The following is a 17,283-nucleotide window of genomic DNA, read 5'->3' on the forward strand; positions in this document are numbered from 1 at the left end:
TTTAGTGGGAACACCTGGAGAGTTAGCCTCCATTCCTGCTAGCTCGTCAAGCAGAGCAGTTGATGTGTTAACCTCTCTGTGATTAATGGATAATAAAGAGTGGAACTCCGTTCTGAATACACCGCCTCCGACTCCCTTTTCCTGGCGCTACACTGGTGACCCTGACGTTTCCGAGAAAGTTTCCGGAAAATTAACGAGCATGGCTGAACGCGATGTGTTCGTAAAGCTGCCGGAATTCTGGGAGCACGCCGCGGAGGCATGGTTCGCACATGTGGAGGCGCACTTCGCCTGCCGACAGGTCCGTGACGGGGACCTGAAATACTACCATGTGGTAGCAGCGCTGGGCTGCTCTACGTCGTCCAGGTTGGTGGGATTCATCGCAGCCCCCCCACATCATGGCAAATATGAGGCGATTAAGGCCCTTCTCCTTAAGACATTTAGCTTATCTGCTAAGGAGAGGGCCCGCCAGTTACTTGACATTCAAGGCCTGGGAGACAGCAAGCCATCTCAGCTAATGGAGAAAATGCTAAATCTGCTAGGGGGGGAAGATCCCCGGATTTTATTCACGGAGATTTTCCTGCGTCACTTGCCTCCCCGGGTCCAGACGGCGCTGGCCAACACGCCTGTCACGGAGCCGCGTGCCTTGGCTGAGGAAGCGGATCGTTTTTTCCTGGCTACACAACAGCCCGGTGCAGAGACGTTAGCCGCGACGCGCAGCAGCCCATCTGCAGTCAAGACAGCATGGCGGGGGCCGGACACGGCTGTGGCAAGTCGGCGTGGAGACACCGGAGAGTGCTCTTACCACGCACGTTTCGGGACAAGGGCGAAGAGATGCATCGCTCCGTGCAGCTACAAACCCCCGGGAAACGGAGGGGCCGGCGCTCGGTAGTGGCCCTGAGCGTCGGCGGCACGTGCAGGCTCCTCTTCGTCAGTGACAGCGTTTCGGGGAGCCTGTTTCTGTGTGACACGGGCGCTCAACGGAGCGTAGTTCCAGCGTCGAGTGAAGACGTCGCCCGTGGGGGGCACGGACCGCGATTGACGACGGCTAACGGCGGTCCCATTCGCACGTACGGCGTGAGGCCTATGTGTTTGTGCATCGGAGGACAGCGTTTCAGCTGGGATTTCGTGACAGCGGACATTTCTTTTCCCCTCCTCGGAGCGGATTTTTTGTGTGCTCATGGACTCTTAGTGGACGTTAAGAATAGACGTTTGATTGATGCCTTGACGTTTTCTTCCCCCGTGTGCACACTTGGCAGCGCAGCATACGACGGGCTGTCGGGCTCGCTGTCAGGGGCAGACATTTTTCTCAGACTGTTGGCCGAGTTTCCAGACCTGTCGCTGCCCACCTTCTCTGCGCTTACCACTAAGCATGGCGTGGAGCACCACGTCACTACCGAGGGGCCTCCTGTCTACGCCAGGGCCCGGCGGTTGAACCCTTCTAAGCTGGCTGTGGCGAGGGCGGAGTTTGCAACCATGGAGCGCCTGGGCATTGTCCGCCACTCTGACAGTCCTTGGGCTTCCCCCCTGCACGTCGTCTCCAAACCGAACGGCGGGTTCCGCCCGTGCGGGGATTACCGCCGACTCAACGACGCCACTACGCCTGACCGCTATCCGGTGCCGCACATTCAGGACCTTTCGGCTCATCTGGCCGGTACAGGGGTGTTTTCCAAGGTGGACCTGGTGCGTGGATACCACCAGGTGCCCATGCACCCCCTGGACATTCCCAAGACGGCAGTGATAACACCTTTTGGACTTTTTGAGTTCCTGCGGATGCCTTTTGGACTCAAGAATGCCGCTCAGACGTTTCAGCGCCTGATGGATTCGGTACTGCGGGACCTGCCGTTTGTGTTTGTCTACCTCGACGACATACTCGTCGCCAGCGCTTCAGTGCAGGAGCACCTGTCCCACCTCCAAGCCCTTTTCACACGGCTCAACGAACACGGATTAATCATCAATCCGGCAAAGTGCCAGTTCGGGGTGTCGGACATCGATTTCCTGGGGCACCGCGTCACCAAGGGCGGTGCGACACCTCTGCCAGCGAAGGTGGAGGCTGTTGCGGCTTTTCCTCGCCCGCTCACAGCCCGGTCGCTCCGTGAGTTTCTGGGGATGGTGACCTTCTACCACCGTTTCATCGCCAGGGCCGCACACATCATGCGGCCGCTGTATGAAGCGTTGAAAGGCAAGACCCCCGTCCAGGCGATCGACTGGACAGCAGAGGCGGACGGCGCTTTTGCTGAGGTCAAGACCGCGTTGGCTCAGGCGGCTTTGCTGGCACACCCATCATCTACGGCTCCCATCTCCATCACCACGGACGCGTCGGACTACGCGGTCGGCGCAGTGCACGAGCAGTGGGTGGAGGGCGCTTGGCAGCCGCTCGCCTTTTTCAGCCGCCAGCTGACGCCCAGAGAACGCAGGTACAGCGCCTTTGACCGAGAGCTCCTTGGACTTTATTTGGCCGTGCGGCACTTCCGTTTCATGCTGGAAGGCCGTGAATTTACGGCGTTTGTCGACCACAAGCCGCTCACCTTCGCCATGTCAAAAGTGGCGGAGCCTTGGTCGGCACGTCAGCAGCGGCAGCTTTCCTACATATCAGAGTTCACTACGGACATTAAGCACGTGGCTGGCAAGTCGAACCTGGTTGCTGATTGCCTCTCCAGAGTCGTCATCGGTGCCGTCCAGTTGGGCCTGGACTATACTCGCATGGCGGCGGACCAGGTCACAGATCCCGGCGTCCAGGCTCTGAAGGCGCGGGGCTGCGCTTGGAGGACGTAGTGTTCGGCGACGCGGGCATTACCCTCCTGTGTGACGTTTCCACGGGCCTGGCGCGGCCTGTCGTCCCTGCCAGCTGGAGGCGCTCTGTGTTTGAAGCGGTGCACGGCCTATCACACCCCGGCGTTAAACCTTCGGTGCGCTTGGTGGCCGCGAAGTTCGTCTGGCATGGGCTGAAAAAGGATGTGAGGTCTTGGGCCAGGGAGTGCGTGGCTTGTCAACGCGCTAAGGTGCACCGCCACACGAAGGCCCCGTTGGAGCGTTTCCTGGTGCCTGAGAGGAGGTTTGATCATGTCAACATTGACCTGGTTGGTCCGTTGCCTTCCTCTCAGGGGTTTTCCTACCTCCTCACCATGGTGGACAGAACGACCCGTTGGCCGGAGGCAGTTCCGCTCGTTTCGACATCAGCCGCAGATGTTGCCCGGGCCTTCATTGCAACGTGGGTTTGTCGTTTTGGCACCCCGTCAGACATTTCCTCAGACAGGGGCTCTCAGTTCACGTCCGAGCTCTGGAACGCTGTGGCAGGCAGTTTGGGGGTCAAGCTGCACAGGACTACCGCTTACCACCCTCAGGCTAACGGCCTCTGCGAGCGCTTTCATCGCTCCATGAAGGCGTCCCTCAAGGCCGGCCTTACGGACGGTAACTGGGTCGACAAGCTGCCCTGGGTGATGCTGGGCCTGAGGACCGCACCTAAGGAAGATCTGCAGTGTTCTACAGCGGAGATGGTTTACGGTCAGCCGCTGAGAGTTCTGGGGGATTTCCTCCCAAATGCATCAGCTCCCTGGTCTGCCACGGCCCAGCGAGTTTTTCTGCGTGACGCGGCGGAGGCTTTCGCTCCAGTCCCGACTACTCAGCACGGTGCGCCAGGGTCTCAAGTTCCCGCGGAGCTACGCTCGGCTGGGCACGTCTTCATCCGTCACAACGCACACAGAGGCCCCCTGCAGCCCCCTTACGACGGACCTTTCCGGGTTTTGGAACACGGTGAAAAACACCTGGTGGTCGACATGGGCGGTAAGGCTGAGCACGTCTCGGTTGACCGGGTGAAGGCTGCTCACTTGGACGTGGACCGGCTGGTGGTGCTGGCTCGGCCGCCGAGACGGGGCCGACCCCCGGCTTTGATTCCTGTCAGGGAGTGTGGACCTGTTGTTCCGGTCCCTCCTCTGTCAGGGGCCGCACGGGCGGAGGTCGCTGTACCGACTCCGGTGCGCAGGTCTCGTGGGGGCAGGCGGATTGTTCCTCCCCGCCATACGGATTTTGTTTACACGTGAATTCTGGGGGGGCTTGTGTGGTGACACGTTATGGGACATAATTCACCTCTCTTATTGTGTTGCCACACGGACCCTTTAGTGGGAACACCTGGAGAGTTAGCCTCCATTCCTGCTAGCTCGTCAAGCAGAGCAGTTGATGTGTTAACCTCTCTGTGATTAATGGATAATAAAGAGTGGAACTCCGTTCTGAATACACCGCCTCCGACTCCCTTTTCCTGGCGCTACACCCCACTGTTTATTCATCATTCAATTCATTCTATATGTTATTCTGTAGATTGTGTACATTACTTTCCACTTCACTGCTTGTTGCACCTGGTTAGAAGCTAAACTGCATTTCGTTGTCTCAGTACCTGTAATATGTGCAATAACAATAAAGTTTCTCTTTAAGTTAAACCAAATCATTAAAATAAAATCTATTGTAATGTAATGATTTGGTTTAACCTTATTTATTGAATACATCATTTAAAATGGCAAGATTAAATCAAATTACATCCATGTTGTACACATCATAAAGCTTAAAGTGGCAGCTAAAGAATTAACACAGCAGCAGGTCTGTTCAATTCATGCTCATTAAGCTTCATGTGTGCGGATCTGAAGGGACTGATCATTTGTAGCCTGTCCACCTATCAGTTTTGCAAACATTAAGAGGGAGGAGCATTTCTAATTATGGAACCCAGTCACTGGTGTGGTTCATCATCATGACTGAATTAACAAACCTATATAAAGCAATGGAGATCACCTTTGTCTACAGTGGGTAAAATGGAATTTCCGCCATTGCAAACCCAGCCAGTCAAGCCGACTCCGAGTCCGAGCTGTCCGATTTAAGACGAGCTTTTTGACACCTCCCCCGGCTGCGATCGGCTACTCTCGTCTACTTTCGAGGCGAGCCGCAATGTGTCTCAAACAAGCCTATAGACTGTGCCAGAGCCATCTCTCTATGGCTCTGGACTGTGCCAACTCGCCTCGCCTCGCTCTCAAGGCTGCGGGCGTCTTTGTCCCGCGATATTTCAAAGTCTCATGTGGGCGGGCCTCCAGAGCAAGTCGGACAAAATGACTAACCATCATGCAACGCACTAGCAAGACGTTGATCGCAACTGCGCAGGTCTTGCTTGTCTCAAACAAGCCTATTGACTTGCTTGTAGAATCACGCTACACAAAGCAGATATAGCAACACGCCAACACCTGTAAAAACATGCAGCTGACATCACGTATTTGCTGAGCCTAAAGATAATCATAAATAAATAACATGGTGAAAATAAATATATTGCAATGCTCAAAACAGCAGCATCCGACCGTCTCTAATCATACAAAAAACATAATACAAATAAACGTATTGCAATGTGCAAAACAGCAGCATCCAACCGTCTCTAATCCTTGGATATTAGGCTACATGTCACTGCATGCATGCACGGAGCACCCGTAGCGCGGAAATCATGATATCATTCTGTCTTGTTGTATTACTTAACAACAACAACAACAACACCACAAAAATGGCTCGTTCGCGGGCGCGAGCCGGCTCCCGTCGTTCACTTAAAAGAGCCGGCTCTTTGAGCCGTTCGTGACTCGGTGACGTAGATGTTTACAGCAACATTTTCACGTCAACACGTGTGCAGACTTGCAGCGTCAGTTCAGCTTAGTACGTGCATCTTTGCATGTTCGCAGTTTGAAGATACAACACTTTTCTTTTTACCACATGCATACATGCGCTGATTGTCAAACTAGGATCCATCGAGCGACGACTCTCTTCTGCGTCCACCATGAAGAAGAAGTAGGAGGAGGGATTTCTTCTTGACTTTGACGACCTGACCGTGGAGACTGTGAAGAAAGTTATCAGAATATAAATTCAAAGCTGCCTATTGTGACACAGATGCAACAAGGGGTGGATTTCTGATTTAAGGAACCATGATTTGGAGGAAAATCCAACCAGGAACCTGCAGAGCATGGCTGTCAAGGGTAAGTCGTTTTCTGTTTTGAGAGTTAACTTAAGGAGTCATACTGTTTACATATTCGTTTATAGCTTTTAATGCAGTGTTATTAGTCGAAAAGGAGGCCGCCGATCAGGTTTCTACTGTTATAACTTCTACACTTCCTATTTTGATACGCCCCCCTAGTCCTGCCCTGCTGTTATTGGTATTAAATCAAACTTTCATGGAAGTCATTGCACTGTGCTGACATGCAGTGAAACTGTACCAAAACGTTGGTTACTCTTATAACGTCACTATTTGGGCGTGTGCACTGAACAGCCATATCCTTAACACCCCCCCCCCCATATGATATGATACGATACATATACATCATTTTGTAAAATATAAAGGTATTTTACCAAAATATATAACAACAATAAATCAAATGGAAAATATTACCTGAAATGTACACCTGAGTGTTGCAAAGTTGAGTTGTTATACTATGTCATATTTATTATTTTTATAAAACATCTTAGAAAGGATACTCCTTCTCCTTTGTAAGATTAGTTGATGGCCAGAAAGATAATCACCAACTATTCTGATAGTCTATTTACTATTTCAATATTTTTCCATTCAAACATTTCCATACATTCTCTAAAAAAGGGAGATTTCCTGCTTTTCCCTTTTTTTACATCTTAATAAACTGAATATAATTGGGTGTTCGACTGACAAAATTAAACTTAGGGACATCACGTTGGACTTTCAAAAACTGGGATGGACATTTATCAGTATTCCCTGACCAAACAATAAATGATGATTAAAAAAAAAGTGTTAGTTGCAGCCCTACTTCACTATAAAATCCATTCTTAGTTTCAAGCTCTGCACATTCTTTCATCATTGTGTACAGTGAAGCTCAAACATTAGAAAGATGGAACAAGAAGAAAAACAATCTTTAAACTTCTCCCTTTCTTCCAGGTTTCTTTGAGGCAGGAGCTGTGTTTCTCCTCGGTGCCCCCGCAGCCGGTGCCCCCTCTGGTCCAGACGCTGCAGAGTTACCTCAGGAGCCTGGAGCCCCTGCTGCCCCCCGATGAGCTCAGCCACACCCGCAGGATAGTGCAGGAGTTTGGCAGGCCCGGGGGCCTTGGTGCACGGCTGCAGGCAGGACTGGAGAAGAGAGCCAGATGCACAAAGAACTGGGTCTGTGTCCGCTGTATCAGTGTGGGAAATGTGACAGATGTCAGGGACGGATATGGGTGTTTTTAATAAAGCACAGATAGAGCAACAGTGGTGTGTTTGAAGCACTCACAGGCAGATTTAACATCACTGCTCGGTATCAATATCAGGCTAAAGCAGTGGTGCCAAAAAGCAAAACAGCACCTTCCCTTCCACTCTTGTAGAAAGGTAGCTCTGACCCCAAACAACCACAAATAATCAATTCCAGTTTGTTTTTGTTATTGTAAGCAAAGTAACGCAATTATACATTCGACAAGGAAAAGGCTTCAATAGAAAAAGCACAAATTCACAACAAAAACGACATGCATCCGCCAAAAACCTTGCACAAAAATACTTATATTTCAATGCTTAAAATGTATTCAAAATGTAATATCTTTTAACTGTGATTTCTTCTATGAAAAAAATCTGTTCCACCCAGATTCATGGAAACCTTTTACAAGAGTTAAATGTCAGTCCTATTTATGTGTGTGTGGCCTCTCTCCCCTGTAGATCTCTCCCTTGTGGGTGCAGTGGGCGTACTTGGAGAGCAGACAGCCACTGCCAGTACATTCAAACCCGGCCATCTCTCTGCCCAGGAGAGATTATAACGGCTGGAGGAGCCAGCTAGTGTGAGTCAATGATATCATACACACACTCCAGACACAGTGATGAAGCAGTGTACACTAGTACTGCTTTTATAGAAAACTAAGATAGTGATACTTTCTGAAAGCAATTGTATTGTTTGTTGTTACATCATTGTTTCAAACTTCCAGTATTTGTCATTGCTGGAGGTTCATAAATTAAAATATCCCCCCAAAAACAATAAAATATAATACATAAGGGTGTGCTGTGATGTGTCTTTGTTTCCAGTAAAAACACTGGGTCATGATGTTGCCCTTAAAAACGCATATGTATAAGTCATCTCCAAAATGTAATTTGACTCCTCGAGCGTATGTTAATGAATGACTGTTTGTGTTGTAAATTAATTCATTTCCGTCTGTGCATGTTAAAAAGAGATCACGTAATGTTACTGTGTTACATAATACAAACACAACCTTTCTGTCTCCATTTAGGTTTGCATCTAAACTCATTGCAGCAGTTCTAGACTTTAAGGCCATAATCAACACGTAAGTATGACATATTCAAAAAGTAATTAGTAATTTTCATGTTTTAAAGGTATTCAGATGAATACATCGCCAAATTTACAAACACAATACCGATTCTCAACTGCATATCAAAGAAAAATAGTCCACTAATTTTACTTCAAAGCTGTAGTAAATTTGCAGATGGACATTTTACATAGCATTCACAAGCTATAACATCCATTTGTAGAGTTTTAGTCTGGTATGTGCTAATCTATAAAGTGTTGACTACACAACACAGAGAAGTGATCAGATACTTTGTATCTACAGTACAGAGGGAAACATATAGCTTTTGTACTCATTATATCATACAAACATTAAGATGGATGTGTGTGCTTCTCTGTTTCAGCGGCCAGCTGCCATTGGAGCACCTGCGAGGGAAGCCTCTGTGCATGGAGCTCTACCCACTCCTCTTCTCCTCCTGCAGGATCCCCGGCCCCAAACACGACCACATCGCTCACCATGGGCGCGCCCGACGCTCGCCGACACACATCACAGTGGTCAGGAACTACCAGGTGGGATGAAGCGGTCTGATTTAAAAAAATGTTGCTCTTTTAGTCTCTCTGATCTTTATCATCCTTATTGGATTGTAAATCATACCACAGTGCAGACATGTTGAGTCTTGTGTTAACACACCTCTGTTTGTTTTCTTTTTTTATTATTTTTGATTCCTTGTCTCAACCAATTACAAATGTGCAGATCATTGGGAATCACTTTAGTTTTGGCAGCAGGTCAGAGAAAGGAAACCAAACCAATCTGAACGCAGTGCTTTTAAAGCCTCATTCTCACTACCTTTAATTTACCATCTCTTTTCTATATATGAGATAAAGTTAGTTTTCATGCTAATAATGTTATTATAATAATGTAAAAATCTGCCTGTAATTGTCTTTTTAATAATTAGTCATTTTGCTGATTTTCCAGCTAACTCTATCTTGGTTAATTTTTTTAATAACAACTGATGAAGGCCGCAATTCATTTATTTATTTTGGCATTTTTGTAATGCACTTTTCCCACTTTTATTGAACATGTTGCACTGCAATTTTTCTTGGGATGAATTGGGAATGAATTTGATCTTATCCTATCATATCTTTATATGTTATTATTATTGAATAGTTTTCGGTCCATTTTCTGAGGATTGGCTGATCGATTAACAGAATAATTGTTGGTGCTGTTAGTGTAGTATTTGTGTTGGAAGCAGACAAAGACAAAGAAAAAGAAAAATGCCCCAGAGCTTAAATAATCACAAAAAATGTGCTAACTGAGAACACAGCCTTCCTTGAGACGGTCTGTATCTTGGAAAATATTGCGTAGTGAAAGCTTAACCAATCCAACATTTCTCAATAAATCATTCATAGAAGACAGGCATAATAAAGATGGCCTCCTGTTTTTCTTCTAGTTCTTCCAGCTGGAGGTTTACAACAGCGACGGCTCTCGGATGACGGAGAGTCAGATCCACGGACAGCTGCTGAGGATCCGCTCTCAGTCCTGGAAGACGGACAAAGAGCCGATGGGCATCCTGACCAGCGAGCACCGTCACACCTGGGGACAGGCCTACGACCGGCTGCTGAGAGGTACATCAGAGCTACATGCAGACCTAGAAAAGGGTGTATGAGGCCTTTACTGTGCATGTCACTGAATAAACCGAGACATTTATAAATACTAAGTTATTACTGTCTTTCTATTTCTTCCTTTTATGACTCAGATAAACTAAACAAGGAATCAGTGCGGCTGATAGAGACAGGACTTTTCTCTCTTTGTCTGGATTCTCCCGTCATGAGGATATCGGATGAAAAGTATGGACACACACACACTGACACGAACAAGCTGCATTTCTAACTCTTTCAGTCTGCTTCCTCTGTTTCGTCCCCACTCAGGTATTTGTGTTGAGCAATCCTGTGTGTTTGTTAAGATACCATTGTGTGTTTCAGGTTCTTAAGCAACAGCGTACATTTGTCATTTCCTTTATTTGAAACGTTGGAGCAGTCGCTACTTATGTGCAGTTTTATAACTAAAGACATTTACACACTCAGGTTTAATGTCTGCAAAAAAATTAATATTTCAAGGCCAGGTGATCACTTGTAGTGGTGGAAGAAGTACTCCGGTCCTTATAGTTAGTCCTCTTTTTTCTTCTTTTACCTTGATTTTAAGCAGGATTATTCCAATTTTGAGGCTCCAATGTTGTAATAAGTGATTAAAACAGACTTTAAAGGTGGGGTAGGTAAGTTTGAGAAACCGGCTCGAGGTACACTTTTTGTTATATTCGATGGAATGCTCTTAACATCCCGATAGCAATGAATATCTTAAGTGCTTTGACAAAACATCCATAAAAAAATGTCATCTGTGGAAGCTATCGTACTGTAAAAAGCACGACCAATCATTTTAGCCGGCCCGGTTAAAGTAACTGGATGGCCTACCTGCCTGTCAGCCTTCCATCTGTGCACAAATTATCTCGTGCCCTCATTGGTCATGTGCTCGTTCGTATGTGTTGGAGGAGGGGCTCTGTAAGGAAGTGGCAGATTTTTTTCCGGATGTGTACTTTCAAATTCTAGCGCACTCGAGCTGGTTTCTCCAAAATTACCTACCCCACCTTTAAGCTTAAAGCAATATTTATTTTATGAAAGAATAGTATAAGAAATTTATTATATAAGAAACATGCAACAGACAACAAACAAACATGCAAAACCATCATCAGAAATACCATTATCTGAACTTAACAAAAATAGAAATAGTCATTTAAAAGTATTCATGAATTGTACTAAAGCACAGTACTTGCCTAAATGTACTTACCACCAGTGACTTTTGATTATTTTGTTTCTTTGTGTCCATCTTGTTTTTTCCAACTTTGATTGACAGGTATGCCAGTCGCAAGGCAGCACAGATTCTGCACGGAGGTGGGACGTTCTCAAACAGCGGCAACCGCTGGTTTGATAAAACTCTGCAGGTGAGCAGCAGCAGTATTCACGTATGACAAGAAAAGCTGACATATTGATACAGCAGTCTGACTGTGTCTGTGTGTTTGTCTCAACAGTTTGTGGTGGGCGAGGACGGCTCGTGGGGTCTTCTGTATGAACCAGCCACAGCCGAGGGTCCGCCCATAGCAGAACTGCTGCATCACATCCTCGATTACTGGTGAGATAACATGAGACGAGACGAGATAATATCCTGTTCTCACTACTGTTTACTTAGTGGTATTATCTCTTTATTGTGTATTAAGTAAGTTACTTGGTTAAATGTATCTATATATATATATATATATATAGCGCTTACCATGCTGGACCATATTAAATGAAGACAATAGGCGCTTTCACACCGGAGTACTTTTCCCAGTAGAGTTCCGATATAGTTCCGAAAATGTGCGTTCACACCAAAGAAATCCGGAACTAGAACTTAGTTCATGAGAACCTTTTCACCCCCTTTTCAGTCCCTGCTAGAGAGCAGGTACTTTCATGGGAGAAAAAGGTTCCCATTTGTGATTGGCTGGGCGGATTGCAAACCACGCCCCGTAAAACTCCCAAAAAGTTTTGTGAAGCCGTCATTTTATTTTCCTCGGATTAGCATTAGCGCAGTGCACAAACGCAGAGAGACTAACTTATGGCAACACAAAATAAAACATGGGAGCGGTGGAGATGAGGAGGTGTCGGCGTTCCTACACACGGCGGCGTGCGTTGAAGCTTGCTGGCGGGCATGTCTGACACTCGACCAACAACCAATCACATGAATCTCCCGCCCCAGACACACAAGCAGCGGTTTGATTGGCTAGAGCTTGTACTGGCCTATGATTTGATTGGCTGACGCTTCCGTCGAAGCTTCAAAAGTAGAACATTGCTCTACTTTTGAAGCATTAGGCGTAGGCTACATGTTTTACTTAATGCAGTTCGGCGAAGCGTGATGTCACCCCATTCAAAGTGAATGGGCAGAAGCGTTGAAGCTTCAACGCACGCCGCCATGTGTAGGGGCCGTCAGGGACTTATAGAGAGGCGAAGTCCCGCCCTTCTACTTCCGCCCCATGGGACCTTATTTCGGAAAAATTATGTATTGAAGTCAATGGGGAGAGAAAGATTATCTCTCGATCCCGTTTGAATTGTGCCACGAATTACACATATGATGTTTGTCAATCTTAAAAAATCATTTCCATGTCAAAAGAGTCAGTTTGTCGTAAAACTGTTGAAATATAAGACTATGAAAAATACGCAACTAGAAAGACTACAAATTCCAGAGTCGCCTAAGTGATGTCATTAACGTTACACATTACACTCGTGTTACTCAACCTAACTAACCTTGTAAAGCCGGTCCCGCATGCTGGCTCGGAACCAACTAATTCCCTTTTGTGTGTGTACAGTTCTCAACATGCCCAGACTTGTAGTGATTTTCACCTCTTTTAATACTTTTCGCCTCATTCTGAAAGAAAGAGGTGAAATGTACGGTCTCGTGTGAACGGACACGTTTCTGGTCCCTGTTGCGTGTGGACGGAAGACTTTTTTGATAACGATTGCGGTCCGTTTGCGTTATCGTCCTCGTGTGGCTCCAGCCTTATTCCAGTGTGAACGCGATCTGCTCTTTAGTTAATCAGAACTAAAGAGTTCTGATGAACTAAGTACGGCAAAGTACTTGGTGTGAAAGCGCCTTATGCTGACATGAAAGTACTGTCCACATGTCTTATGGTTTTTGAGGCCCAATTGTAATGCATTTCCTTAAAAAGTGTATTTAAAGAATCCTTTAAAAGCTGCTGCTAACATTCTTATTAAAGGGTGCTTAATAACTCCAAACAACACTCACAAAGATTACCTGTGTTACTGAATAAAAGTACCCTGATTTAATCATAATATGTTATAATAAAATCCTACAAAGCTTTACATCATGCACACTTGAATGTTTTCTTGACTGCAGTGAGAAGCCAGACCCAAAGAGAGCGCCGCTGGTTCCTCTACCGATGCCCAAGAAGCTTTACTTTAACATAGACCAAGAAATCAAGAGGGACATAGAGCATGCCAAGCAGAACCTCGATATGTAAGTTTCACACTATAAATGTAGAGTTCACAATGAGTGCTTGTGATGATAAGAGAAGAATGCCCTCACTACTCAGCGTAGGCTACATGTTTGCTTTGTCTTGGAAAAACTAACAAAGCTGATGTGACCTTAGCCCCAGGGGTGTAAACACATTTATCAGGAAAGCTGTCAATGACCTTTGAGATCAAGGCCTTTCCTATAAGTCTGTTTGTAATGTTTTTGAAATCTCCTGCAGACTAATCAACGACCTTGACGTGAACGTCTTCAACTTCAAAAAGTTTGGCAAGGAGCTTCCTAAACAGCACAACCTGAGTCCAAACTCCTTCATCCAGGTCGCCCTGCAGCTCGCCTACTACAGGTCCACCACATGACACACTAACACACATACACCACTAACTTTACAGATTTAAAATATAGCAACAAAGCTTTACTTTTTTTATTGTCCCTAAAGGGCAGGTTGTTTTTCTCAGGTCCGCTGCAACTCTGACTACTTTTAAATCCAGTCTGAAGACTTTTATTTTTGCCGCTGCTTTTAATTGAACTATTCACATCTTAGACTGCACTGTGACTTTTAAATGCCATTTTCTTAATGTCACTTTGAATTGCCTTGTGTTGAAAGGTGCTATATAAATAAACTTGCCTTGCCTCATTCATAAGAAAATTAACACAATATAAACATTGTGCAAAATAGTATAAAATAAAGTCGAATGAAGTTAGTGATTTATATGTATAACTTAAACAATAAAGGTTGACCAGGGTGATTCACTGAGAAATTAAAATACAGTAAATAAGTTAAAAAGTGAACACAACTCAGAAGAAATTAAAATCTGCTCGCATGAGGAAGTTTCTCAGGAGTTTTAGTCATATTTGAACACACAATGTCTGTTGAATTCCAACACAGAGAAATGTTGTCAGTAGTTTATTGAATAAAATAAAAGAAATCATAGAAAAGTTGTTCCTTTTAACTTAAGAACTTGCATCATATTTTAAAGTTTTCTTCAGTATCGAGCACATTTGCGTAAAGTTGTCTGTTAAAACGAGGCTGTGTGGCAAACAGAACTGCTACTAGCTATTTCAGCATCCTTTTCAATTTAGGCCAAAGAAATGGGCTTCAATTGTAGCACAAATCTAACCGAATCAATGGCAACAGTATACTTGCTGCTTGTATCTAACAAACTTTTATGGAAACTGCAGTGTCAAAACGTAGCCGATTGTTTGCCCTGTAGCATACAATGTTGACGAAGAAATATTGAATTGAACAGTGCTATTAGGTTTTACTCCATTAACTCCTTTCCTTTTTGATTTTAGAGTCCACAATGAGGTCTGTGCTGCCTGTGATATCGCCTCTCAGAGGATGTTTAAAGGAGGAAGAACCGAGTATATCCGCTCGCCCACAAACCAGACGCTCAAGTTCATTCAGGCCTTCGATGATCCATCTGTCTCGGTGAGAAACATCACAGAATTGATCCCCTGTGGCTAACACGGCATTTATTTCAGCATGTCTTTCAGGTGTGGAGAGATGTAATCATAGCATGTTTTATTTCTTGTGTTGCAGCACGAAGCAAAGCTACAGCTGTTCAGAGAAGCTGTTGATGCCTACACAGCTCTGACTCATCAGGTGAGTGACAAGTCAACTTTCCTTTGTCATTTGATATTAACTGATAAACACTTCTCTCTGAAATCTCTTTATCGGCTCTGTTCAGGTACTTAATGGACACGGCATAGACAACCACCTGCTGGGGCTCAAGCTGCAGGCCATTGAGGAAGGACTGAGCGTCCCCAAAATCTTCATGGACACCGCTTACGGCCTGGCAACACACTGGAAACTCCGGACCGGACAGGTATGTTTCTGTGTGTACAAGTGTGGCTTTGCTGGTCTGTTTTATGGAAGTAATTGACAGTCATGTAGCACAAGAGGAATTTGTCTTTGTTTTATGACACAGTGAAAATATACGAGAGAACTTTCAGCAGGTGAATCAGCAGTTTTTCTGTTATGCGACATGTGATGTTCTCTTAATGTGGCATATTTACGGCCACAAAATGTAATTTAGGAGTTTCCAGCAATCACTCTGCTGATGTTCTGTGCAGAAGCTTGTGTTGTCTTTATGGCTCTATTTTTACATGTTGTGTTATTACCCCTTTACAATATAACTAGCTGCTTCATAATGGGAGTTATCTTGCTTTTCTTTTCCCTGGTGATTAATTCATCAGTAAACACTACTTCCTTTTCACACTTTTCTCAGACTCTAGCCGTTAATATACATAGAACAATGATTAATGAGTCAGCATTAGATCAATAGATTAATTAGTAAAAGATGAATAACGCCAGTAGTTGCCAGATGTTTTGATATTAATGACAGACATTTAGGTATGTTTTGATATGTTTATTTAAAAAGAAATTGCCAAATTTGAGATGAGTTTTGTCTTTATATCATGTATTGTATGTGCCATTTAATGGCATGTCAACTGCGGGGGGAAGAGAAATCTCTATGAAATGTTCCCCAATATTAGCAAGCACTATTTTAGCCATTGCTTGCTTGAATAATATTCATAAGGGCTGGATAATGAGGTTATCAAGAAAGGAAAGGAACAACTACTTTCATGATTAATTTGCTCAATACTCAAATTAATTAAGTATTTGAAATCCAGAAGACAATGCTGTGAGATATTTGTTCATGTCTAACTTTCTTTCTTTTGGTACATGAGCTCACGTGCATCCTCCCTCTTGCTCCTTCAGGTGCCTGCGAACACAGACAGCGTGATGTGTTTCGGGCCCCTCGTTCCTGACGGTTATGCCATTTGCTACAACCCTCAAGCAGACCACGTACACTTCTCCATCACCGCCTTCAACTGCTGTGAGGAAACACATGCGGAAACATTGGCTCTCACCCTGAAGGACACTCTGTGTCAGCTACAGGAGCTACTGCAGCCTACTGTGTAGAGCCGCTCCTGTCCCCCAACCTCTCTAACCTGGGAAAATAAAGAAAATGTTATTATCAATGTTTTTGTCTTCATATGGCTTGTTTTGAATGTTATCTTGTACATGTAATGCTTCACTGGAGCGGTTAAATCTGAGCTAATTTTGAAGGCAGAAAACTGTCTCTGGGGTGCTTTTGATGCTTTTTTCATGAAGCAATAAATCTCTTTCCTTTTCTTTTCTTGCAAGAGCTGACCAAGCAGCCTACATTATGCTCTCCAGCGAAAGCACTTAAAGGTCACCTAATGCTCCATTATGTGAAACCAAAACAAAGTCAACGTGACACTCAGTCATTGATCAGAACAAGCCAAAACGTGTCTGTAGAAACTGACTGCACTCCCAAGTCATGAGATGACCTGTAGGCTTTCTAGTACCCTCTATTGTGAATAAATATGTTCCAGCTGTTGCACATCAGCTTTAATAAATACATGTTTTTGGAAACCCTTTATTGTCTTGTTAACCTGTCTGTTTGAAATGGACCAAAAGCCAGAAATCTGTTTCTATATGTTGACAATGCAAAGAAGTATCAGCGTTTGCCTACTTTGGAGCAACCTGATCTTCAGGATGTATTTACTTTATGCTGAAATGAATGTAAAGAGGCTTTGGCACTCCCCCTTGCTACGACCTATTGTTCTACTCTCAACCTGCAGGACTGGTTAATAAAGCCTTTGATCACATGGTTTTGCATTTTTAATGATTTGTGTGAATGTGTGTGAGAGAGTGAGAGTACAGTGATTGGCAAAGGTGCAGCTGTGTTTGTTTCAAAAGTCTGCTTGTCGTACAGTGTCTGGTGCGACTTTTCAGGCCGCTGACCCGCTGAGATAGGGAACAAGCAACACCTATTTCATGTGCTGTTTCAATAATCCTGTTCTACTTTGGACATTAAAGTTCATTTCAAATTAAGAAAACATTAGGGAAATCCAGTAGGCCTCCATGAATTGTACATGTGCAAAGGAGACAACAATGATGTGGGATTTGCAGTAAACAGAAATGTGAGAACCAAC

The 17,283-nt window shown here is 45.1% G+C and overlaps 1 protein-coding gene across 1 annotated transcript; it reads left to right on the forward strand.

Moving 5' to 3' along the window:
* Nucleotides 1–5,613: 5,613 nt before the first annotated feature.
* cratb (carnitine O-acetyltransferase b) lies at nucleotides 5,614–16,956 on the forward strand. Its single transcript, XM_034094609.1, has 15 exons — nucleotides 5,614–5,990; nucleotides 6,917–7,138; nucleotides 7,664–7,782; nucleotides 8,227–8,280; nucleotides 8,645–8,810; nucleotides 9,692–9,866; nucleotides 9,998–10,088; nucleotides 11,149–11,236; nucleotides 11,324–11,424; nucleotides 13,183–13,302; nucleotides 13,538–13,660; nucleotides 14,611–14,746; nucleotides 14,858–14,920; nucleotides 15,006–15,143; nucleotides 16,040–16,956. Exons 1-15 carry the CDS (start codon nucleotides 5,940–5,942, stop codon nucleotides 16,241–16,243), a joined length of 1,851 nt encoding a protein of 616 aa, XP_033950500.1. The 5' UTR covers nucleotides 5,614–5,939; the 3' UTR covers nucleotides 16,244–16,956.
* Nucleotides 16,957–17,283: the final 327 nt, after the last annotated feature.

Source organism: Pseudochaenichthys georgianus, chromosome 11 (genome assembly GCF_902827115.2).
Source record: "Pseudochaenichthys georgianus chromosome 11, fPseGeo1.2, whole genome shotgun sequence".
Classification (NCBI taxonomy): Eukaryota; Metazoa; Chordata; class Actinopteri; order Perciformes; family Channichthyidae; genus Pseudochaenichthys; species Pseudochaenichthys georgianus.